Below are 25675 nucleotides of genomic sequence, written 5' to 3' on the forward strand. Positions count from 1 at the left end.
TTCTGTGTCAAATGTTAAATGAAATACATTTTCTTGTTTTTAAAAATGATTCAGTGGTCAAAATTCTTTCTCGGTATACTTGGTATTCAGTTTCTGTGGTTTTACCAAAAATTCTGTAAAAATGCAGCATTAAGTAGCTTTTGAAGGTCTCCCACGGGGTGAATGGGCATGTCAGAAGAGAGAAGCCCCAGGGTCCAACCACCAGGCTTTCCACATCCCTTCTGTGGGAAGCTCTTCCATTTGCTGTATATTGGGAGCAAGAGGGTATAAGTCATGACACATGGTTCTAGTGGGACACTGACAGTCCCTCTGTTAGTTTAGCCAAACCAACTCCATCTTGAAAAGCCAGTATATGAGGCTCTGTTACAGGTGGATATAACTCAGATAAGAGAGTGACATATTATAGGCTCGTCCTTGCACCGGGCCAATTACAGACTAGCCGAGTTATAGACCCACCTGAGAGAAATATGCTGACACTCCAGCAAGAAGGACCTGCCAGGAAAGTCCCCAAAATCAGATAACATCTTTGACATCCTGATGAGAACAACAATTTGGTGGTCCCTGATAGAAATCAGCTCCCCCTGAGTCACCTACATAAAGCTGTGTAAGACTGGCCTCCCTCCCTAAATCTGGCTAATATCCTTTCGCTCTTAGCCCACCTGTGCCCAAGTGTCAGAGTAATGCTGCCTTTGTTACACTTTGGTCTCGAATGTTCTGATCCACTTCTTTTTTCAGTTTTTACCTATCACCTCCCACACCCACAGTTGAAGGAAAGAGACTAGGGATTTGACACTAGTCTTTTACTCAGGGTGACTGTTCTGTTTCATTTTATCTGTGTACTGAACCAGTACGCTCACGAATGATCAGCTAGGTTAGATACAAACATTAGCTACTAGGAACTCTCATAGTCTTTTCCTCTTTGGAACTCTTTTGTCCCTTCAGGCTCCCCACCTTGGCAAAATGGGATACACATTCTTCAGCACTACAGCTTGAGACATCTTTCATAAAATGTGCTACAATTAGCCCAACACTAAACACAAAATATATCTTGGGTGATTTAGATGTGCAGAACCCTTTTCCATGTCAGTTACCATTATCTGCCAACCTGTATGTTTTGCTTGGCGCCTGGTGAGAAAGATGCTACTCAAAGAAATGACTATAATGTCAGCAACCCACATGAAATCACTCTTTTTTTTTTTCTTTAACATAGGTGCATAGAATGTGAAAATTGGAAGAATCTCGGAGGTTGAAGTCTACCCTCTTTTTACACAGAAGGGAGCCCAAACCATTGAAATTTAAATGATACCGGGCGGCGCCTGTGGCTCAGTGAGTAGGGCGCAGGTCCCATATGCCGTAGGTGGCGGGTTCAAACCCAGCCCCGGCCAAAAACCACACACACAAAAAAAAAAAAAAATTTAAATGATACCTTAAGGTCTGAGAACTAGTTTTTTAACCTGCAGCAGTGTATCCCCACCCTCTAACTCTTTCCCTCCCATGTAGGTGGGAATGTGCTCAGGGAATACTGACTACCTTGTAAAACTGTTAGAATAAAAGCATTACGTCTGCAGTGACTAGATATAAGTGAATTCTTCATTTTCCTATTTTGTATTACTATTTCCTGTTTTGCTCAGTTGATGTAAACAAGAGTTACCTGGGTAGCAACTTCATTAACTACCAGAATTTAAGATTATCAATAAGATTGAACCAAAACTTCATATGTCTACAGCCAAGAAAATATCGATATATCACCTTTAATGAAACCAAACATGTTTATTTAAAATGATGAATTGAATTAACCTCTCAAACAAGTTTTTAGTCCTTTATTTTTAATATCAAATCTTTCTCCAGCCCTGTTTCATTGCACACAAGGAGACTTTGCTGTAGTGAGTGTCAAATACAAACAAAGGTGGACAACAGTGAAAATTGTCTTGTTTTCAAACAGGGTTGGTTTTTGTCAGATGCTTTTGCTTAAAATTCAACAGCCAAATGAGGAAACTGTAAAAGCAAAGCAAACATTTTTATTGCAGATGAGCCTTTATTCTCTTAAAATGTGTACACATACTGATTCTGGCTTGATTTCTTGAAGCTTACATTAACAATGTCTCAAAATCTGAATTGGAAGAGAGTTTAGATAGATAGACCTTGTTTTCCTGTAGCTCTTTACATGACAGTCATCTGGCTGTTGTTTTTATGCTCCCAGTGACAGGGAACTCACTTCTGCCATATGAACTAGCTCCTTCCATTTGGCAGACAGTTAAAATTACTAGAAATTTATACCACATCACCCCCTGAGTTCTTTGGAGAAGCACAGAAAATGTTTTTCTTCTTCTACATGCAAGTCTTTCAAGTGTTTGAAGAGAGTTCTTAGGTCTTCTTTGGGTCTTCCCTGGGATTTTTCTGCAAGCTATTTCCTGAGCCTTTTGGTGGTGCCCTATTCCAGCCTGCCATAGAACGTCATTGTGTATTTAGTAACTGCAGATCACAGAATTCTGGAACTGGAAATCAGGATAGCTAATGCTTATAGGGTGTTTTCTTTGGGTCAATATGGTAACATTTTACCCAAATTATTTCCTTTAAACCCTCCTATCAACCCCATGAGTCACTGTTATCTCCCATTCGGAGATAGGGAGACCAAAGCTCTACAAGGTCACAGAGCTGGCAGTGGTAGAACCCAGATCTGATTCTAGAGTTCATACTCCTAGAACCATTTGATCTTATTTTATAGATGAAGAAACATCCCCAGAGAAGTCAAGTGACCTGCCCAAGAGCACCAGCCTGTCAGTGGGTGAGTAGGACCATAATTTGGATCTCGCTGTTAGAATGATGCTCTTTTTCACTGGGCCTTGCTGAGACTGGAGGAGTCTGTTGGCAGGCTCCTAATCTGTTTTCCAAATTTACTTTGAAAGCTGGTTCTCCTTATTTTGGTTGAACAAGCATTTGTTGGACCCCTGCTGTGTATCTAGAACATTTGTTTTAAATCAGAAGCAGGGGTGATACCAGTGTGGTAAGGCTACGTTTTTAAAACTGAATCTACATAAAACAGCAAGAGGAACGCTTAACACATTTTGTTGTGTTTTTCTACCAAAACAGTAGTGGTATTTATATTTCTTGGCAATAAAATCGTTGAGAAAATAAACTTCAAATACTCGTTGAGAAGTCAATGGATGATCTTCAGCAGATTGCAGTGATTTCAGAATCCATCCTACACGCTTAGCCTAATCCTATCATTCTACTTAAGTCTAAAACTTCAATTTTATTGCATCATTTCTCCCACCTAACCCTTTGGAAGCGTCCCTTGCCTGTAGGATGAATCTGAATCCCTCTAGCCCCCTTTCAGCCTTTTCACAGACTTGCAGTCCTCTTCCCCTTCCTTCCTTCTTGCCCCCAGTCTTCCCCTTGCTTGGACTCTTGCACCTGCTGCTGCTTAACCAAGTCCCGCCCAACTCCAAGTTCCATTCTCCCTGACCTCTCCAACCCCATGATCTCTCCCCACCCTAATTCTTCTAGCAACTACTTCCAGGGTTACGTGTTTAGTACTTAAAAGATAGAGCTGTGCACATAGAAAGATCCAGTCCTCCTAAGTCATTGAACCCCTTTCCCTGTCCTTCCTGCTGTATTCAGAACAGGGCCTTGCCCATGGTAGACTCCTCCTCACGAATTCCTCACCGATTTCAGAAAGGTTAATTGTGGAATTCACTTTTAAGAGTGGATGTCAGACTCGGTGCCCATAGCACAGTGGTTACGGCACCAGCCACATATACCATTCTTTTTTTTTAAGATTTTTTTTTTTTTTTTTAATTTGGCCGGGGCTGGGTTTGAACCCACCACCTCCGGCATATGGGACTGGCGCCCTACCCGCTGAGCCACAGGCGCCGCCCGGCCAGCCACATATACCAACGGTGGCGGGTTCGAACCTAGCCCATGCCAGCTAAACAACTGCAACAAAAAAATAGCTGGACACTGTGGCAGGCACCTGTAGTCCTAGCTACTTGGGAGGGTGAGGCAAGAGAATTGCTTAAGCCCAAGAGTTTGAGGTTGCTGTGAGCTATGATGCCACAGCACTCTACTGAGGGCGACATGGTGAAACTCTGTCTTAAAAAAAAAAGTGGATGTCAGTCAGTTCTTACGCTTTGCAAAGCAGGAAATAAAATCTACCATTTGTTAAAATGAAATAAGGAATTGAAGGGAGGAGTTTATTCTTTTTTGCAAGGTACAAGATGCCTGAAAAATTGTATTATAAAATGAATTTTTGTAAATCGGTATCTGGGTGAAGATCATTGTAAACTACAGGGAGAGAGATTAGTACATCTGGCTCCTTGAATCCCAGGACTATGTTTTATTTAGGTTTGTCTCCCCATCATATCACACATTGTCTGTCACAGATTAGGTAATACATTTAGTGGAATGAATTAGCCAATGAGAACATTTTATTATTATTTTTGTTGCAGTTTGGCTGGGGCTGGGTTCGAACCCACCACCCTCGGTATATGGGACTGGAACCCTACTCACTGTACCACAGGTGCTGCCCCTAATTAGAGCACTTTAATAAACCATCCAAGGAGGAAATGGGTGCCCTTGGGGAGGGATGAGTGACCCTTCCCTTGGGATGCCAGGCATAGTCTGGGCAACCAGAGATGGCATGAGCTGGCTTTAATGTCCCTTCCAAGCCTAGCAGTCAGTTCTATGAAGTACAATAAGGGTATTTAATAACATTTAAAATGTCTTGTTGGACGGTTTACAAAAAGAAAATTATGCTTGGATTTATTTGCTTTGCAAGTTTGCATCCTTGCCTCTTTAATGGATATTTGGCTTTCAAACATGAGCTGAGAGTGGTACGCTACTGAATAAATGGTTGTAATGAGGTGCAAGAAAACAGATCAGAAAATTGCTGGGAGGTGGGGCCAGGTGGAATAACTCTTCTCCAGTAGCCGTGCACAAGACATACATACGTGGGGTATCTTTGGAGCCAAACAGACATCAATTCAAATTCCTCCCATTCCATGCACTAGTTCTGTCATTTTGGACAAGTTACTTAATCACTACAGGCCTCAATTTCCTCCTTTTGTGAGATTGGGATACTTATTCTCATGCAAGATTGTTGTGAGAATAAAATCATACCGAGACACACCTAGCACAAAGTCAGAATAGCAGGCTTGCAATATAGTAGCTATTATGCTCATGTATTCCTTCCTCATGGTTGGCTAAACCATAATATACTTTCACTTTCACGTGGCTGTTTGCATTTTATAGAATGTCGTTACAGATGTTATTACCTCCCTAATCTCTAAAACAACCCAGCGAGATAGAATGAGGATTACTGTTCTTGTTTTACATGGCGGAGTGGTGCCTGGAGCCAGGTCTTCTCATCCCACATGTATACTCGCGTTCTGTTACACCTGTTGCTGCAGTGGCTAGTGTTAAATGAGATTCCTTGGATTTCTTTCATTTATTCAGCAAATATTTATTGCAACTCAGATAGTTGACCTGTCTGGGGTATCCTTGGTTGATTATCATAGTGCTTGTTATGTATTGGTTGCTCAATAAATATTTGAGGAATGAATGAATGGCTAAACTGGTTCTGAGTCCTTTTGCTAGATTACCTTGTCCCTGCTAAAGGCACAAAAACACTTGAGACTGGGAGGAATTAGCTGTTGGAAAAAGCCAAAGGCCTTGGCTGGAGAAAGAAGCTGATGCAAGGGGAGGCAAGTTACATGCAACACGGATGATGCTCAGAGTAAATGGCAGAGAAAAAAAGCCAAAAAAAAAGAGAGAGAGAGTACATCCTGTATGATTCCATCTATATAAACTTACAGGGCGGCGCCTGTGGCTCAGGATAGTGGGGCGCCGGCCCCATATGCCGGTGGTGGCGGGTTCAGACCCAGCCCCAGCCAAAAACTGCAAAAAAATAAAAAATAAATAATAATAATAAATAAACTTACAGAAAATTCAAACTCATCTTTGGGGACAGAAAGTAGTTCAGGGGTTGCCTAGGGATGGGATGAGGTGTGGATGGGAGGCAGTGATTTCTAAGGGGCACGAAGGAGTGTTTGAAGCGATGGATATGCTCTTTGTCTTGATCATGGTAATGGTTTCATGGGTGTACAAATATGTTAGAACATATCAAATCGTATACTTTAAATATGTGCAATTCACTGTATGTCAGTTACAACTCAATAAAGCTGTAGGGGAAGAGGAAAAAAGGAGAAAAAAGAGAGGAAGGAGGAGGAAAAAGGGCTCAAGAGCCAGGCCCATAGTAAGGCTGGTTCCGTCCCATCAGTGCTCAGTATCTTGGATCCAGGGTAGGGAAGGGGTTGGCCTGGCACTCAGGACTCCCAGTGCCTGGTCCTGTCTCTGCCACTCACTAAGGTATGATGCTGGGCATTAGCCTGACCTCTGTCAGCCCCAGCTTCCCTTGGCAATGTTGATCCTTGCTAGCCCAGCCTACCCACAGTGATGATTGCAGGCTGAGCTAAGGGAGCTGTATGAACTATAAGTCAACGGGAGGACAGTGGGGTGATGTTCTTTCTAGCCCAGTGGTGACAAAATGCTACAATGTAACATAATGACCTTCAGTAGTAGCTGAGTTGTTTCAACACTGTGTCCCTTTGCTAAGTGGTCCCGGTCTTTTACATTCCTCATCTGCTCCATCCTCTAGTTTTAATTTCTCCAGAGCTGTTCTCTAGACTCACTAAGCCGCTCATTCACAGCAAGACCTCAGACAAGTCATTTTTCCACTTTGAGCAAGGGTCAAATAAGGGGTTGGACTCAGGGGCCCTGAGGTTTCTTCTGTTCCTTGTGCCACAAGGTTCTTTAATCTTCATGTCCAACTATTTGCCCACTTTGAAGACCCCAGATAGGGAGGGGAAATGTGGCCAGAGGCAGCTCTGTCCTTGCTGACCTTCAGTGACCTGAGGCATCAGGGAGATGCTAACTCTGACCACCGCCCACTCCCCACCAACACACACACATGTGCACACACTCATGCATTTCTGTACATGAGTTTTCTCCTCCCCCATGCTCCCTACTTCATTTTGGTTTGTTTTTGTTTTACTTTCATAAACACCAAGTTAACAGATATCCCAAGATAGGTTTTCTTGTTTTTTTTTTTATTTTGGCCGGGGCTAGGTTTGAACCCACCACCTCCGGCATATGGGACCGGCACCCTGCTCCTTGAGCCACAGGCGCCGGCCCCCAGATAGCTTTTTAAGTTCATGTGCTCAGAACCTACCCTGTGAATAGCTTAAAAACTTACCTTCCAGAAAGCTTGGTCATCAAAATATTTAGTCACATCAGGTGCTTTCCATATTTTGAGATTTAGGAGCAAACCTGTTGAAATTCACAATTCAATGTTAAAATATCTGGGGCATAGCATTCGTTATCTCAAGATTAATCAAAATACTGTATGATATCACAACAGAAATCCTTTTTCTTTTTTTTTTTTCTTTTCTTTCTTTCTTTTTTTTTTTCTTGGAGACAGAGTCTCACTATGTCACCCTCCATAGAGTGCTGTGGTGTCACAGCTCACAGCAACCTCCAACTCTTGGGTTTAAGTGATTCTCTTGCCTCAGCCTCCCAAGTAGCTGGGACTACAGGTGCCCGCCACAACACCTGGCTATTTTTTGGTTATAATTGTCATTGTTGTTTGGCAGACTTGGGCCGGGTTCAAATCTGCCAGCCTCAGTGTATGTGGCCAGTGCCCCAGCTGCTGAGCTACAGGTGTCGAGCCCAGAATTTTCTTCCATAATGGGAAGACAGACAAATTGAAGCATTGTTATTCCTGGATCAGTTTAATTATTAATTCTGTAGACATCTTCTAAAAGGAAGTGGCAAGAGCAATGATCTCCAAGAGACTGAAGTTACGCTATGCAGGGTGAGATAGCCACGTTCTGACGCCGTTCTTGAGACAGAATAGAAGGGTCCTGTCAGATGGCACCCCACTTAAAAGCTGGTCCATTTAAAACACAGGAGCTGCCAGGGAGGGCAACTCCAGTGAGGTCTGTCTTCTCTGGCTCCAATAAACTCCTAGCAACCTCAGCTCAAGACCTACTTGCGGAGGTAGCAAAGTAATTTATAGCAACTTGCTTTTTAGAGAAAATTTAATTATTTGATTATTATTATTTATTTATTTATTTTGAGACATGATCTCACTCTGTTGCCCAGGCTGGAGTATGGTGGCACGATCATAGTTCATTGCAACCTCCAACTCCTGGGCTCAAGCGATCCTCCTGCCTCAGCCTGCAGGTGGGACAACAGCGCCTGCCACTGCCTTGCTTTTGTGCCTGTTTTTCCCTTTTTCTCATCCAGCCTCTGCCCAGATGGCTCACCCCTGTGCATTCCGGCACCTTTGCAAAGTCATCTGAACTCCTCAGGATACATAAAACGAAAGCTTACCTTTCACAGAAAGCAGGGAAATGCTCCCATCAGATTTACCTATGTACTTTGAAGGATGAGGAGTTCCAATAGATTAATAAGATAAATAAGAGTAGGCGTGTGCTTAGTGAAGTTCATATTTTCCTTTTGTAGTACATGCCTTTAACTGATATTGGCAGCCAACACAGCTCATTCAGCCAGAGTTACCCAGAAATGACCTCTATCATCTGCTAGCTGAGGCTTACTCATCACTGACGAAAATCTATCTAAAATATATTTTCTTGTCTTATGAGACAACACTAAACATATTTAAAATTTTTTTGAAAAAATCAGAACCGTCACTAGGAATATCCACTTATGAAATATGCTATATTAGTATGGAGAAGGCATACAGCTTTGAGGGTTGTCGGCCCATGGTCTCAGCAGCTCAAGCTTTTTGTGTTCTTGTTTTAAGAATTTAAGAATTTCAGGGCGGCGCCTGTGGCTCAAAGGGATAGGGTGCCAATCCCATACGCTGGAGGTGGTGGGTTCAAACCCAGCCTCAGCCAAAAACCACAAAAAAAAAAAAAGAATTTAAGAATTTCAGCTCGGCGCCTATAGCTCAATGGCAAGGGCACCAGCCACATACACTGGAGCTGGTGGGTTCAAATCCAGCCTGGGCCCGACAAACAACAATGACAACTACAACCAAAAAATAGCCGGGTGTTGTGGCAGATGCCTGTAGTCCCAGCTACTTGGGAGGCCAAGGCAAGAGACTCACTTAAGCCCAAGAGTTGGAGGTTGCTGTGAACTGTGATACCATGGCACTCTACCCAGGGCAGCAGCTTGAGACTCTGTCTCAAAAAAAAAAAAAAAAAAGAATTTAAGAATTTCTTTTTCTCTGTTAGGCTATCTGCTTTCACTTCTGACTTCAACCAGTGCATTTTATGTCTAAAAACCTATTCCGCCTCAAATTTGCTATTTCTAATCTAACTGAGCTAGGAAACCCAATTACTATGTTTGATAGCTTGATAGAATTGTTTTGTTTGTTTTTTATTTTGGTTGGGGTTTTTTTTTTTTTTTTTTTTTTTGAGACAGAATCTCACTCTGTCCCCCTCTGTAAAATGCTGTGGTGTCATTGTTCACAGCATCCTCAAACTCTTGGGCTCAAGAGATCCTCTTGCCTCAGCCTCCCGGAGCTGGGACTTACAGGTGCCTACTATGCCTGGCTAGTTTTTCTATTTTTAGTAGAGACACATTCTCTATTTTGCTCAGGTTGGTACAGTATTATTTCTTAAATAAGTACAGACAGGATCTGAATAGGGAGGTCTATTAATAAGTCAAATGTTTGGTTTTGGAGGCTTAATTCAGGCTATTTTGGCTGCTTGGGAGACTTTTTCTCCTTCCCTTATCCACGTTGTTTTGTTGTTGTTGTTTGGTTTTTTTTGACACAGAGTCTCACTTTGTAGCCCTCAGTAGAGTGCCGTGGTGTCATAGCTTACAGCAACCTCAAACTCTTGGGCTCAAGGGATTCTCTTGTCTCAGCCTCCAAGTAGCTGGCACCACAGGCACCCGCCACAATGCCCAGCTATTTTTTAGAGATGGGGGCTCACATTTGCTCAGGCTGATCTCGAACCTGTGAGCTCAGGCATTCCACCTCCCTCTGCCTCCTAGAGTGCTAAGATTACAGGCATGAGCCACTGCACCGGGCCCATCCAAGTTGTTTTTAATCACCGGTTCCCTAATGTCCAAAGTGACATGTAAAAAGGAAAACTCTTAGTCTTAACTCTTAAAGGAATAGTATGGGTGTCTTTTCCTGTGTTCAGTTTTAAGAATGTAAGAATTCTATAGTTTTTTAAATGAGTATTTTAAATAAATAGCCTTTATACATACAGCACTTATTTATGTATTTGTTCATTCATTTATTTTCCATTTCCAGAGTTCTGTAATTCTTACAAGAGAATTTCATAGAGAAGTGGTTGCAAGGCCCAGAGAGAGTAAAGCAATACACCCAATGTCACACAACTCATTAGGGTCTCTATGTCATTTGGTCTCTTATTGGCATCTACCCCCTGCTTAGGGATATAATATATGGGTCACAAGGTGATCCCTTGGCAATAAAAGATGTTTGTGCGTAGAATAACAGTGAATAGTTCTGAACTATTCAGATACATATAATTCACTCGGCATATAAGACTGGCTAATTTGTAACTCTCCAAGATTTTGCTGTTGCATCATATTACAGGAGTGGAAATACACTTCACTCCTTTGTTTAAAGATCTCCAGAGGCTCCCCAGCTCTCATAATGGCAGGCTTCTTGCCACATTCTTCACCTGATTCCTGTTGCTCTCACCTCAGTCCATATCCACATCAGCCACACTGGTCTTCCTGCTGGTCCCTAAACATGCAAAGCTTGCTCCTGCCTCAGGGCCTTTGCACTTGCTGCCCTATTTTCATGGACCGCTTTTCCCCTGAGTAAATGCATGGTGTGTCTTCCTCCTCTCCATTTGAATTGCTGCTTAAAGGCTGATTTCTTAGACAAGACTTTCCAGACAAACCCTCTAAAACAGTGCTTCTCAACTTTCCTAATGCTGTGGTGTATTTTCATTATTAAAAAGGGGTCACAACCCACAGGTTGAGAACCACTGCTCTAAAGGAACACCCTTCCCCACAGTGACTGTTCCCCTGCCCTGCTTTGCCTTCATAGCAAATGTCACCATCCGAAATAGCATATACATTTATCCAGTTATGGTCAATACCCTCTTCCACGTAAATGTCAGTACCATGAGGCCAGGGAATTTGTTTTGTTCACTGCTGTGTCCTCGGTGCCTATTTTATAGTAGATATTGAATAATATTTGTTTTACAAAATACTATGATGGGTATCCTCAGGGAATAAAAGATAGGCTTTGGGTATAAAGATTTCTAGGGCTTTCTGTACCAAATTGAGTGTGATCACCAGCCCTGGGTTTAAGAGGCTGCAACGTTGCCACTCACCTTACTTATAACCTTAGAGAAGTCCCTTGCCTGGCCGCAGAGTCCAGGTCAACAAAAAGTGACCTCTAAAAGCCTTTCCAGTTCTGAAATTATGTGAGTCTATGATTCTTTTAAATTGTTTGACTGGATTGAGTTGGAATGCATTCCTCTAAGCATCACAAGAATGGAGAAGCAAGAATCCAGTGTATTTAATTCTAATATGAAGGCAAGGTGGGGGGTAGGGGAAAAAGGGAGAGGGGAGGAGCAAGGAGGATGGGGGGTGATGGTATATGGCACGCCTCTTTGGGGGTGGAACACAATTATAATAAGGACTTAACCTAACAAATGCAATCAATGTAACCTAATTCTTTGTACTCTACCTGCAATGAATCCCAAATAATTTTAAAAATTACATTTTCCAATGACCCAAATTAATAAAAACATGGAACATATTAAAAATAATAAATTAAGCTTTGAGCTCTTTGCATCATTGGGCTGGAGCTGAGGGGGGTGGGTTCACTGGGAAGGGTGGGCACATACACACCCACCCATAAGACAGGGGACTCCCGGACCTGGGTGCTGTGTCTCTTGAAATGGTGGAAGAAGGGTGATTTCACACTGACCTGTCAGGAGACCAGACACCAGACTAGACGCCAGACACCAGACCATGCCAAGTGCTTGGAAGGCAATAGGCACTTGGTTCCCGGTCCTAGAAATGACAAAGCAGAGGTGGTCACTTTTTGGTGAGCCAAAAAGAACTTTTGGTGTCCGTAGTGCTGCTGCCATGAGGAGAATATTTCCCTGGCTGGTACCTTTCTTTTTTTTTTTTTTTTTTTTTTTGTTATGGGACCAGCACCCTACCCCTTTGAGCCACAGGTGCCGCCCCATTTGACATATTTTCATCACACTGGTTAACATAGTCTTCCTGGCATTTTCTTAGTTACTGTGTTAAGACATTTATATTCTACATTTAGTAAGTTTTTTTTTTTTTTTTTGGTTTTTGGCCGGGGTTGGGTTTGAACCCGCCACCTCTGGCATATGGGACCAGCGCCCTACTCCTTGAGCCACAGGCGCCGCCCCTGGTACCTTTCTTGTCATTTCCCCCCAGAGCCATGCAGACATGCAGACAGGTGGTGATGGGTAGGAAGAGGTGGCTTATTTATTTGAGAGACAGTTTCACTTTGTCGCCCAGGGTAGAGTGCTGTGGCATCATACCTCACAGCAACCTCAAACTCTTGGGCTCCAGTGATTCTCTTTCCTCATCGTCTAGAGTAGCTGGGACTACAGGTACCTGCCAGAACTCCTGGTTATTTTTAGAGATGGGGTCTTGCTTTTGCTCAGCCCGGTCTGGATGGAAGTCATGAGTTCAGGCAATCTACCCACCTCGACCTCTCAGAGTACTAGGATTATAAGCATGAACCACCACGTCCTGCCCCTTTGATTTATCTTAATCTCAGATCCCAGGTCAGGCTCCACAGTGTCAAACGCAACTCAGGTTATAGGAAGCTCAGGGAAATGTTTGTTGAATGAATGAAAAATTGAGCTAATTGCTCAACTCATTGATCTAATTATAAGTGATTTTTAGGAGAAAGCACGGGGTGACATCTGCATGACCTTACCAAAATTCTCGAACAAGACAGAAGAGAACTAAATAAGAAGGGAACAAAGATAACATTGGACTGTATTAAAATTAAGAACTTTAAGTTGGGCACACTGGCTCATGCCTGTAATCTTAGGGGAAGCTGAGGTGGGAGGATTGCTTGAGCTCAAGAGTTCGAGACCAGCCTGAGAAGAATGAGACCTTGTCTGTATTAGCCCGGCATTGTGGCAGGTGCCTGTAGTCCCAGCTACTCAGGAGGCTGAGGCAGAAGTATGGGAGTTTGAGGTTGCTGTGAGCTAGGCTGATGCGATGGCACTCTAGCCTAGGCAACAGAGTAAGATTCTGTCTCAAAAAGAATTAAATTAAATTAAATTAAAAAATAAAATAAGGGCGGTGCCTGTGGCTCAAGGAGTGGAGCACCGGCCCCATGTACCAGAGGTGGCAGGTTCAAACCCAGCCCCAACCAAAAACTGCAACGGGAAGAAAAAAAATAAATAAATAAAATTAAGGACTTCTTTTTGTCAAAAGACATCTTTAAAAAAAATACAAGATAATCTACCAAATGGGAGAAGATACAGTATTTATACGACATATCTGACAAAGGAGCCATATCCAGAATATATGAAGAATTTCTACAAATCCATAAGAAAAAGACCATCATAATAGAAAATGGGCAAAAGAACTTGAATAGACATTTCATAAGAGAAGACTTTCAGATGTCCAAGAAGCATATGAAAAGTGCTCCGTTTAATTAGTCATTGGGGGAATCAAAATTAGAACAATACCTTTGATGGCTAGTGGCTCATCAAAATAAAGGAAAACACCAAGCGATGGAGACTGTACAGAGTAAGCAGAGTCTTGAACACTACTGGTGGATAGACTGGCACAAACTACTATGTTAAGCTGCACGACATTGTCCACTGAAGCTGACCACACAAATGCTGTAGGTTACAATTCCACTTCTAGGCATAGTACATTTTATGTCCCCCCACCTCCCAGACAAAGTGCTGGAATGATCATAGAAGCAATATAAGAATAGTCATAAAAAAATAAAGAATAGTCATAATATTCCAAACTGGAAATTACCAAATATTCATTAATAATGGATGAATAAATGTTGCTGTATTCCCATACAATGGAACCCTTGTTCTGTCTTTTCATCGATTCTGTATTTGTCTATATGACATTCATTTATCACAGGGCCAAACTAATGACCAAAGTTGTACCATGGAAGTTAGCAAATGCTACAAATCAAGGTTTTGTTTTCCTGGATAGCTGGTTGTTAATCATTTAACAGCACACTACTGATTGATTTTTTTTTTTTTTTGCCATAAGCCAGTGCCAGTAGTTCTCAAAATGGACATGACAATCATCTGGAGGGCGTGGTAAAACAGACTGCTGGGCCCCACCCCCAGATTTCCAATTTAGCTCTGGGACACAGGTGCTGCTGAGAACCACTGCTCCAGGAGAACCACAGAGCCACAGAACCAGGGACCTAAAAGGGGAGGTGGGATATAGGTTACAGGATGGCAGCCCACAGATAGAATTTGGCCCATACAATATTACTAAGACTTTTGCATTTTTCACCAGTATTTGCAAAACTCTGGATTTCTAGTTTCTCTAGAAAAGTCATTAGATCTGGTGACACTGTGCCTGGCACAGTGATGGTGGCCTGAACCTGAAGAGCAACTGACGCCTGGTCCCTACAGGCATCTGAGTTTGGGAACCAGCTGGATCAATACCTCATTTTGCAGAGGGGACTATGAGGCCCAGAGTGAGGAAAGGATTGGTCCGGACTTGCCCTGCTCTTAAAATGCCTGTTGGCATAGGTAGCAAAGTGAGACATGAGCAAAAAAGCACCAAATGGGCCCCATACTGAGTAAAAAAAACACACAACAAGATAAGGGTAATCACAAGTGTCACAAAACTAGTAGTCAAAGAAGGGTGAGTTGTAAAGGGAGAAAATAGGAAAGCAAACAAGGTAAACGCATGGCAGGCTGAGTAAAAGAACATACTGTAACAATAACAAGGTCAGAGTAGCTGCAAGTATCATAAAATACAACAGTATGGTTTGCTCTCCCCACCCCAGGGGGCTTCGGACACCACAACACAAGACATCCAGGCTTGACCATGTAAAGTAAAAAACTCCCCACTCCCCTTACTTGACATAGGGAAGGAGGTAACACCTCCCCTGGTCAAGAATAGAAAGAAAAGATGTTGTTATGAAACTTAGAGAGGCCAGACAAGACAAAAAGGGATGTCACAGAAACTCCAGTGTCACTGTCTGCTGGGACGAGTGCCCACTCTTAATCCCTTTAAGAGTGTGGCTCAGTCGGTAAGGCGCCGGCCCCATATACCGAGGGTGGGGGGTTCAAACCCGGCCCCTGCCAAATTGCAACCAAAAAATAGCTGGGCGTTGTGGCGGGTGCCTGTAGTCCCAGCTACTCGGGAGGCTGAGGCAAGAGAATCGCTTAAGCCCAAGAGTTGGAGGTTGCTGTGAGCTGTGTGAGGCCACGGCACTCTACTGAGGGCCATAAAGTGAGACTCTGTCTCTACAAAAAAAAAAAAAGAGTGAATTTTTGCTTTAATGAACTTCACTGCTTCCTCCTTTAAAACTGTCTCTTGCTTTCCATTCTTGGATTACAAGAAGACAAGAACTGAGGTGTTCACATCAGCAGCTGGTAACAAATCTGTTACGGAGGGGCCTTGTTCACATAAATCATTCCCTCCCCAGTCCCAAATGGAATCTTCCTCACCCCAAGCTGCTCAAGGAAGGATGTCTTACCCACCGAGATGCGATTCCTATAATTTGAGGCTGTGGTCACCTCTGTTATTGGAGTTATAAAGGGCCCAAGAAGTGGAAGAGACACCAGCCCTTCCATGATTTCTCTGAGATGCTTCCAAACAATCAGCTATTCTTACAGCCAAGTTCCAGCCGAATGACCTTGGGCAGATAACTTCCCCTAAATACCGCTTCTTAGAGTCTGGTAATACCTCAGGGGTGAGTATGAGGATTAAATGAGATGGTGCATATAATGTTTTTTAGCACAGTAGTGATGATTATCACAATATTATTGTTATAATCTCAGTTCATCTATCCCTGTATAGTGCCAAATTCACTCTTTCCTTTTATGTAAGCCATGTTCCAAATATACAACCTCCAGGAGGTAATGGCTAGGGCTCTGGTATGTCCAACTGATCACCACTGTTCACTGTGTGAGCCACATAGGTCCTAACTCTGGTCCAGCGGCCATATTCCCCCCTCCCAGTGAGACTTTGGCCAAGCCCCTGACCTCCCTGGCCTCAGGGATGGGCTATGCTTAGCATTTTCCTGCATTTACTTATTAAGTCCTCTTACCCCCAAGTATCCTCCCAGTCACCCCATGAGAGGAGGTACCATTGTCACCTTCATTGATGATGTGTGATGATGGCTGAGAAAGGTTAGGTAGCATGGCCTGTTAACGGGCAGTGGGAGTGCTTCAAGACCAGTCAACTCCACAGTACAAGGTCATCATCACCATGGCCTAAGCTATAAGCTCACTGGCATGGGCTCGACTGATCTGTTCTGTGTGCATTTGTGGGATTCTCAGGACTGTGTGCCTTTGCCCTACCCCTAGGCTGTCCCTTTTGGAAAGAAGAGTTGGCCTGGAGAGGTGATGACTTTATATAAGCTAGGGGCTGGGCAGAATTTCTGAATAAAACAGCCAAGAGGTATTTGCTGAAGCCTCCTGAGTGCCTGGCCCTAAATGTTTGTACGAACTCCAACTAAGGGCACTGGGCACGTTTCCTGAGTCAGGCAGAGGTGTTCAGGAGGTAAGCCAAGTGACCCACATGGAATTGTTGGTCCAGTTGATCTGAAGCTTCAACAACACAATGGAGATTCCTCCAAGCAGACCTGGCAAGCCGAAGGTGTAATGCACGCCACAAGTATCGTGAATCCCCAGCACTTGGTTAAAACACATCTGGGAACAAACATCATTATAAGCAGATTTGTAGGTGAGACCATATCCCCTACCCACCCTTGGCATCCAGGGCCGCCGAAGGGGAATGCATGTTGAGGGGTGCCTAAAGAAGCACTTCTCAGGCTCGGCATCTATAGCTCAGCAGCTAGGGTGCCAGCCACATGCACTGGAGCTGGTAGGTTTGAATCTACCTCAGGCCTGCCAACAATGACAACAACAACCAAAAAATAGCTGGGCGTTGTGGCAGGAGCCTGTAGTCCCAGCTACTTGTGAGGCTGAGGCAAGAGAATCGCCTAAGCCCAAGAGTTAGAGGTTGCTGTGAGCTGTGACGCTATAGCACTCTACCTAGAGCGACAAAGTGAGATTCTGTCTCAAAAAAAAAAAAAAGAAGAAGTAAAGTGGGGATGTCTTGGGCTCCCCATAATACTCCAGTCCCTGGGGCCAGCCCTCCCTGGGTTGCCAGCAGCCTTGGGTTCTGTGACACTCCCGTAGCCTTATAACAAATTCCCCCTTCTGTCTGAGCAAACTTGAGTGGGTTCTGTTACTTGCTCCCAACATCCTAACAAATGCACCAGGGTGCCCTACCCAGGCTTTGAAGCTAACATCAGAAAGAGCCAACACCTGCCTGGTGCAGCCCATGGTATTGCTTAATGGCCCTCCAGGGCCCCAGGGTCCTGCTGGTCTAAGTCAAGGCAGAAGGTAGTCATTGCCCAGTTTCTTACCGGCAGGCATTTCGCTCCCCCAGTGGAGATCAGCCCAGCCACAAGGCCCAGCACCATAGCGAGCCAAGGAAAAGAGATGAGGTGACAAGAAGCACCCACAGCCACGCCTCCTGCCAGCACCGCATTGTGGACATGAGTCTGCAAAGAAATAGCTCATGGGAGAATGAAGTGAGTCCTCGAGAGGACACCGCCTTGCTGAAAGTTACTCCACACCCTGAGAGCAAGGCAAGCGGGTGACATCCTCCCTGCCTCGCAGATCCTGAAACCATCCCCTCCCCTCTGTTGGGGTTCAGTTTATGTGACCTTCATCAGTGGGCTAACTCTACTGCTGCCTCTCAGGCTCCGGGTGCAGTTGTCCTGGTTGGGAAGCATTTAGGGAATCCACTGGAAAGCGCAGGTATACGTTCATTAATACACTCTCACGTGTATTAATGATGTTCCTTGAGCGCTTTGAAGAATGGGGTTTCGAGTGGGGAAGAACATGAATGCAAGTGTTAGGCCGGGAGGAACCAAGTGCTATGGGGTGGGGGTGGTGGTGGCAGCGCCTTTCTTACCATGTTGATCTTTCCTTGGGGGTGAGTCCAGGCCGACACTGAGGTAGCTATCACTGTGCTGACCGCTAGGGCATAGTAGGTGTTGAAGACAGCATTCTTTGTTTCATTTGGATCGGTCAGCAGAGAGGAGTTGAAACTCGGCCAGAAGGTCCACAAGAAGAGGGTACCTGGGGGCCAGAGAGGGTCATTGTCAGAGCCACAGTCCCACTCCAAAGGCCTGAGCCTCCAGTGGCCTCAGATGAGGAGAATCCTAGAGCTAGCAAGTCTCCATGATCACTTTCTAGCTATAGCAGTGGTTCTCAAACTGTGGGTCGTGACCCCTTTGTAACAATGAAAATACACGGCGGCATTAAGAAGGTTGAGAACCACTGAGCTATAATCACAGCTATGTGTATGTGAGCAAATCATGTCTCCTTTCTAAATTCTCAAGTTGGCAGGGACTGGCTAACATAGTTTACAGTCAAGGAAACACCATAGGACTGACATCCACAAAACCCAGACCCCCTGAACACAGTTTGTAATAGCCAATTTTTTTTGAGACAGAGTCTCAAGCTGTCTCCCTGGGTAGAGTGGCATGGCATCATAGCTAATGGCAACCTCCAACTCTCAAGGCAATCCTCCTGCCTTAGGGTTTCTATTTTTAATAGAGATGGGGGGCTCTCGCTTTTGCTGAGGCTGGTCTCGAACTCATGAGTTCAAACTATCTACCAGCCTTGGCCTCCCAGAGTGCTAGGATTATAGGCGTGAGCCACTGCACCTGGCCTAAATGTTTATTTTTTAAAAAAATAATGTGCGAGCCGGGCGTTGTGGCGGGCGCCTGTAGTCCCAGCTGCTCGGGAGGCTGAGGCAAGAGAATCGCGTAAGCCCAAGAGTTAGAGGTTGCTGTGAGCCGTGTGACGCCACAGCACTCTACCCAAGGGCGGTACAGTGAGACTCTGTCTCTACAAAAAAAAAAAAATAATAATGTGCTGCTTTAATTTGGCCCCACAGCCTGACATTCCTTAAAAAAAAAAACAAACAATTAGCCAAGTGTGTCAGCTACTTAGTATAGTTTTAGCTACTTGGGAGACTGAGCCAGGAGCATCTGTTGAGCCCAGGAGTTCAAGGCTGCATGATCACACCACTGATCAGCCCAGGCAACAGAGTGAGCCCTGTTTCTAAAATAAAACAGATAATAGCAGCTAATGTTTACCCAGAACTTAATGCCTCAGGAAGACATTACATGCATTATCGCTTAAATCTCTTTGTGCAGATGAGGCAGTTGAGGCTCAAAAAGCTCAAAATCGGGCTCGCTGCCTGATTTCCTCTAAGCCTCTCCCTGTGGTCTAAGTTGATCATTTTCGCTGCAGCTTTTTAAAATGGTAAATTGTTACTGTTCCCACCCTCATACCTTTTTCTATCCCCAGGCCCTATTTCTTCACTTGTCCAATTCCCTCCTTTCAGTTGAAGACAAAGAGATTAAATAAATTTATTTAAATTCAAGCATCACGAATCTTTCCTCTCCATCAGATATTAACGAAGAGAGTTCCCTACAAGGGAATGATCAATTCAAGGGTATGAATTTAACAAACACTACTAGAAGAACTGAATCATCATGATGACACCCAGGGAAAGTTGGTAAAGGAGAGAGATTTCTTTTTTCTTTTTTTAAAAAATTTCAGATTAATATGAGAGTACAAACGATTAAGCTACAATGTTTGTGTTTGTTAGCTAAGGTCCCTGTTGTTGTTGCGTCCTGCACCCAGGAAGTTTGCCATATACCCTTACATTGTGCCCACTAGGTGGGGGCAATCCCCTGCCCTCCTCCCTTCTCCCCGTCGCTCCTCCCTTTCCCTCTTCCCCCAACTTCAATTAAATTGACTAAAGAGAGAGATTTCTCAGCTGAACCTTTTTGAACCTTTCTGCTTAGCCCACCCACCCCACCTTGTCCTTACCCAGCATGGCAAATAAACTGGGACTCGTTGCTGTCCGATTTTTCTCTTCTGTTCCCTTGGGCAGAGGCCTTGAGAGGCAATAGGCCACAGTCAGCCCAAAGTAGGCTGCAAACATGTAGATGTGCATCATGTTTGAATGGTCATCCATCTGCAACAAAACCCAGCAGAAGCAGTGAATGTCCCATCCCTCCTCACAGGCAAACTCTGATGTTTCTTAGAGAAGTTTGAAGCTTCATGTGGGAGGTATGACTTGAACTCATGAGACTGGTGTTCAGACCTTACCCAGCCACCTGAGTCAGCCTTTTTCCTTCAGAGGAGCCCTTGAGTAGCCGTGTATTTATCATAGGGAAGCCACTGTCTGGCCTTCATGAGTAGCTCTTAAATGCTTCTGGCAGAGATCCACTTAGATGGGGCAAAAAGCCACAGGAACCCTCCACACACACTGCTTCCTACTTATCAGCAGAATTTCAGCTCTGTGTGGAGTGATGGGTGATATAAACTTGCAACATGAAGCAGCCAGACTTTTTATAATATCAAACTAAAGCCTTTAGCAAATTCTAGACATGTGCTAATGTTACTTGATGAATACACAATTTGATAATCCTTAATAACTTATTTAGTGGGCTACTAGTAAGTGCTGTCATGTGCCTTCCAAATATATGCAGAATTGGCAGAATTCTTACCACCTCTCTCCAGGGATTCCACCTTGATTTAAGCCACCGTCACTGCTACTCAAAATTACTGCAATAACCTCCTACCTGGGTACCCTGTTTCCACTGGTTTTCCTACTGACTATTCTCCACGAAGCACAGTGACCCTGTTAAAATGTAAGTCAGACCATGTCATTGTTCTATTCAGAGTCCTCCAGTGGCTCCCAAATCACTCAAAGTCTGCATGCTTGCTATGATCTATGGGATGCTCTGGGACTATTCTCTCTGACTTGTCTCAGGTCACCTCCTGGTCCATTTCTCCCACCAGGTGTTCCCACCTAAGGTCATTCATCTGCCTGGAATGCTCTTACCCTCCTCCCCAGCAGGATCTAGGACAGGGGTCCTTAAACTGCAGCCCGCAGGCCACATGAGGTGGTGTGATTGTATTTGGTCCCATTTTGTGTTTTTACTTCGAAATAAGATATGTGCAGTGTGCATAGGAATTTTTTCATAGTTTTTTTTAAAAACTATAGTCCAGCCCTTCAACGGTCTGAGGGCCAGTGAGCTGGCCCCCTGTTTAAAAAGTTTGAGGACCCCTGAACATAGAAATGCAGGAATACATGTGGATGGTTGTACAGAGAGGACGTGTTTTTCACTAATGAGGAAGACGGTGTGCAGAGAGATTAGATGTACAGAGAAGCAAGAAGCCAAGTGCTGGAGAGCACAGACTACCCAAGGTCATAAAGCCTTCTCAGATCCAGTTCCAGCGCCTTCCTGAGTCTGGCTGCACTTCTTGCCTTGGGTGGTCCTTAGACTAAATTCCTCTCATTCTGCCTAAGAAAGTTCCAGTGACATTTTCTTCTTGAGAACCAAAGAGTTGTAATTAATCCTCACCGTTAGCAGAGAGAAAAAGCAGAAAATGAAAGTGTGTCTACACGAATCCACGGGCCCATAGTGATATAAATAAATGGATGAATGAATGCATGGATGGATGGAGAAGTGAAAGCTCCTCCTTACAGAAGAATGTGAACTAATGGATGTAGAAGGAAAAACACTTTAGAGAACCAGTACGGGCAATCATCATAGGGCTGATGGGCTCAGGCAAGAACCAATGGATGCTAACACTAGTGGATGAAAGTTTGAGAAGAGGCAGGATTTTTGTTGTTGTTTTTTTTTTTTGACAGAGTCTCATGTTGTGCCCTGGGTAGAGTGCTGTGGCATCATAGCTCACAGCAGGTTCAAGAGATCCTCTTGCTTCAGCCTCCCAAGCAGAACACCTAACTACTGGGGAGGCTGAGTGGCACCTGCCACCATGCCCAGCTAGTTTTTTCTACTTTTAGTAGAGACAGGGTCTCGATCTTGCTAAGGCTGACCTCAAACTCCTGAGCTCAAGCAATCCATCAGCCTCAGCTTCCCAGAGCGTTAGGATTACAGGCATGAGCCACTGTGCCCAGCCCGAGGCAGGATTTTTATGGGAAATTATTTCCTCACTAGACGCTTATTAATTACAAAGGGGAAATTAGTAACTTTACAGTGGAAGATCCTAGCAGACACCATCTTAACCAAGTCATCGAAGTTAACATGCCTGGTAATGGGACAAATTGACGTCATGTCTCCCGATATGATGCACTAGAAAGGACATACATCACTTTTGTGGAATTCCTGCCCAAAATTCCTACCCCGAGCAGTAGACAAGCCCACATTCTATGAAATAAATTATAACATGTCAAGCTCATGAAAGACAAACAAAGAAGAAGAAACTGTTCCAGGCATTGACGGAGACAATGAGAATTAAATGCAAGGTGTGATCCCAGACAAGAAAAAAACATTTTTTTCTTTTAATAGACAGTTCGTTTCGAAACAATTGGTAAAATGTGAATAAGGTAATCATATTATATCTATGTTAATTTCTCTCTTTTATTAACTGAACAATGTTTATGTAAGAGAACGCCCCTGTTTTTAGGAAATATACACTGAAGTATTTAGGAATTAAAGTAGTGTGTACAGATGAACAGAACCAAAAATTAATACACAAAGAGAACTTGCAATGTTCCCTTTCAGACCACCTTTCTTTTTTCTTCCCCAAACATCACCTGAAGAAGATGCCATCACAGTGTCTGGATAGAGTGGTCATCTTGCTGTGGTCATCTCTCTGCCTCCTGGCCACTCCCGGTCACTGCAGCTGTCAGCACCTGCCCTTCAGCCTTTCTCTCCATCATTCTCCCCAGGGATCATCTTGGTCCACCTATCTTCTTTCCTTTTGGGACCTTGATCTCTCTCCTCTCATAGCTTTCCCTCCAGGACACTTCTGCCACCTGCATCCACAATCAAACCTTGAAACCTTGTCATGACCTATAACTGCACTGCCTCCAGAAACTCAGTTTCAAGCATCCCAACTATGACACCTCACCTCCTATCTGTCTGCTCACTTCCTTAGGTCTCCCCACTTCGACAATTGTAATCGCCTGATGGCAATGGCGGTAATGAAAATAACAGCCGGCCACGGCACCTGCCCTGTGCCAGGCACTGTTCTACACACCTCCTGAACTTGTTCACCACTCACAATGGCCCTAAGAGGTAGGTAGTACTATTATATCCTTATTCTACATATGGGGAAACTGAGGCACGTGGAGGATAACTAAGCAGCCCAGATTGACTCAGCTAGCGTGGATCGAGCTGAGATTTGAGCCCAGGCTGCCGACTGGCCACAGACTCTGTACAGAGTGCTCATCACCTCTAGGCTCCCCATTTTTGTTCTCCTTTGTTTGTGTCACATTCTCACTCCTTCCGAAACCAGCTTCGCTCCCATGGCCCACTGTTGCATTCTCCCCCCTTAAAATGGCCCCATCGTGGGTCTCTCTTAGTCTCTGGGCTAATTCTCGGCAGCACCCCATGCTGGGCAAGTCCAAGTCTGCTTCTTCCATCTGCCCAGAGCAGCTTCACCAAGCCCTGGTCCCTGGCTCACTCTCCATGGGCCATCTGTGCAGGGGCCCTGGTGCCAGCTGCAGCCCCGTTGCACCTCTCTGGTCCTCTCCCTGGCTTCCATTCCCACAGATGACCGCATCACACTCTTTCCCTTCCAGTCCCATCCCTCCTCTTCAACCTCACACACAGCTGATGCCTTTGCCTCAATTCTTTGAGAAAATACAGGGGAGAAATAGAGAATTATTTCCCTGTAGGAAACTGGACCTGCAGTCCCCACCACCAAATATGCCAGCCTGTCCACACTCCCTGCCTTCCCTCCTGTTAAGGTGCGGTCCCTGCACCTGTCTAAAGCCATAGGTGCACAAAATCCCACGGCCTCTTTCCAACTCAAAGACTCGATTCATCTGGCTCGGTGCCTGTGGCTCAAGTGGCTAAGGCACCAGCCACATACACCTGAGCTGGTGGGTTCGAATCCAGCCCGGGCCTGCCAAACAACGATGACGGTTGCAACCAAAAAAATAGCTGGGCATTGTGGCAGACGCCTGTGGTCCCAGCTACTTGAGAGGCTGAGGCAAGAGAATCGCTTGGGCCCAGGAGTTGGAGGTTGCTGTGAGCTGTGATGCTACGGCACTCTACCCAGGGCGACAGCTTGAGGCTTTGTCTCAAAAAAAAAAAAAGACTCGATTCATCTTTCTTCTGTGTCATCCATTTTTGGTTTTTATATTTCTCTACTAGAGTATTCTAACTGCCATGTAAACATCACCCATCTGAAGTAAACAAACAAAATATGCTGGGGCCCCACTCTGCCCTACAGTTTCTCTCCTTCTTTGCTCCTCTTCCCAGCAAAACCCTCGGAAGCTCCCTCCCCATGTTCTCCACTTCCCATCCCCTACTCTGGAACCAATCAAGTCAGGCTTTTGCTGTCACCCTCTTCGAAAATCACGCTCAGTCAAGGTCCCCTTGTCAAATCCAAGGCTCACTCTCAGCTCCCATTCCACCTGACCTCTTTGCAGCATTGAACCCACCTTAGGCCCTCTCTTAACCTGCTTCCCAGGACTCTGCCCTCTCCTGGGTCTCCTCCTACCTCTCCAGCCACAGTTCTCAGCCTCCTTTGCTGGCTCTGCCGCCTCTCCCCTTTGAAAATGTGGGGTGCTCTAGGGCTGTGTCTGCAGACTCCACATCTCTATTGATACTCATCCCTGCATGGTCTGTTCGGGCTTCATGGCCTTATCCACCACCTATACCATAAGAACCCCCAAATTTATATCCTTGGCCCTGACCTTTCCATTAAGCTTCAGACTTGTATGTTTCTTTTCTTTCTTTCTTTTTTCTTTTGAGACAGAGTCTCACTCAGTCACCTGGGTAGAGTGCCATGGTGTAGCTCACAGCAACCTCAAACATTTGGGGTCAAATGATCCTCCTGCCTCAACCTCCCAAATAGCTGGGACTACAGGCACCTGCCACCATGTCCAGCAATGGTTTTTTCTATTTTTAGTAGAGATGGGGTCTCGCTCTTGTTCAGGCTGGTCTCAAACTCCTGAACTCAAGCAATCCACTTGCCTTGGCCTCCCAGACTGCTAGGATTACAGGTGTGAGCCACTGTGCCCAGCCCACACTTGTACATTTCTATGCAATGTCTCTACTGGGATGTTTCATACACATCTCTAGCCCTCACCTTAACCCCACCATGTTGGAACACCAAACTCTCGCTTTTCCCTCCCAGATCTACTCCACCCCAAGGCTCCCATCTCAGGAAATGGCATCATGATCCATCCAGTTGCTGCAGATCAAAACCTTGGCGTCATCGTGACTCTTCTTTGTTCCTCACACCCCACATGAGTCAGTTAGTTAGCAAATCCTGTCCATTCTCCCCTCAGAAGGCAGCCGGGGATCCAGCCTCCTCCCACCCTTACAGCTATCACCCCAGACCAAGGCCTGGATTATCACCATTGCCGCCTCTTAGGTTTCCATCTGCTTCCTCCCTTTCCCCTCCAGCAGCCAGGG

General features: G+C 44.8%; 1 protein-coding gene across 1 annotated transcript in view; it reads right to left on the reverse strand.

The window, feature by feature from the left end:
- Positions 1-1837: 1837 nt before the first annotated feature.
- RHCE (Rh blood group CcEe antigens) overlaps positions 1838-25675 on the reverse strand; it is a 41150-nt gene continuing 17312 nt past the window's right edge. The window contains exons 4-10 of the mRNA XM_053575970.1: positions 20097-20244; positions 18163-18329; positions 17609-17746; positions 16756-16886; positions 11948-12033; positions 7253-7326; positions 1838-1995 (exon numbers count right to left, since the gene is read on the reverse strand). Coding sequence (XP_053431945.1) covers positions 1969-1995; positions 7253-7326; positions 11948-12033; positions 16756-16886; positions 17609-17746; positions 18163-18329; positions 20097-20244 — 771 coding nt within the window. The 3' untranslated portion in view covers positions 1838-1968. The remainder of the gene's footprint in view (positions 1996-7252; positions 7327-11947; positions 12034-16755; positions 16887-17608; positions 17747-18162; positions 18330-20096; positions 20245-25675) is intronic.

Source organism: Nycticebus coucang, chromosome 22 (assembly GCF_027406575.1).
Source record: "Nycticebus coucang isolate mNycCou1 chromosome 22, mNycCou1.pri, whole genome shotgun sequence".
NCBI classification, from domain to species: Eukaryota; Metazoa; Chordata; class Mammalia; order Primates; family Lorisidae; genus Nycticebus; species Nycticebus coucang.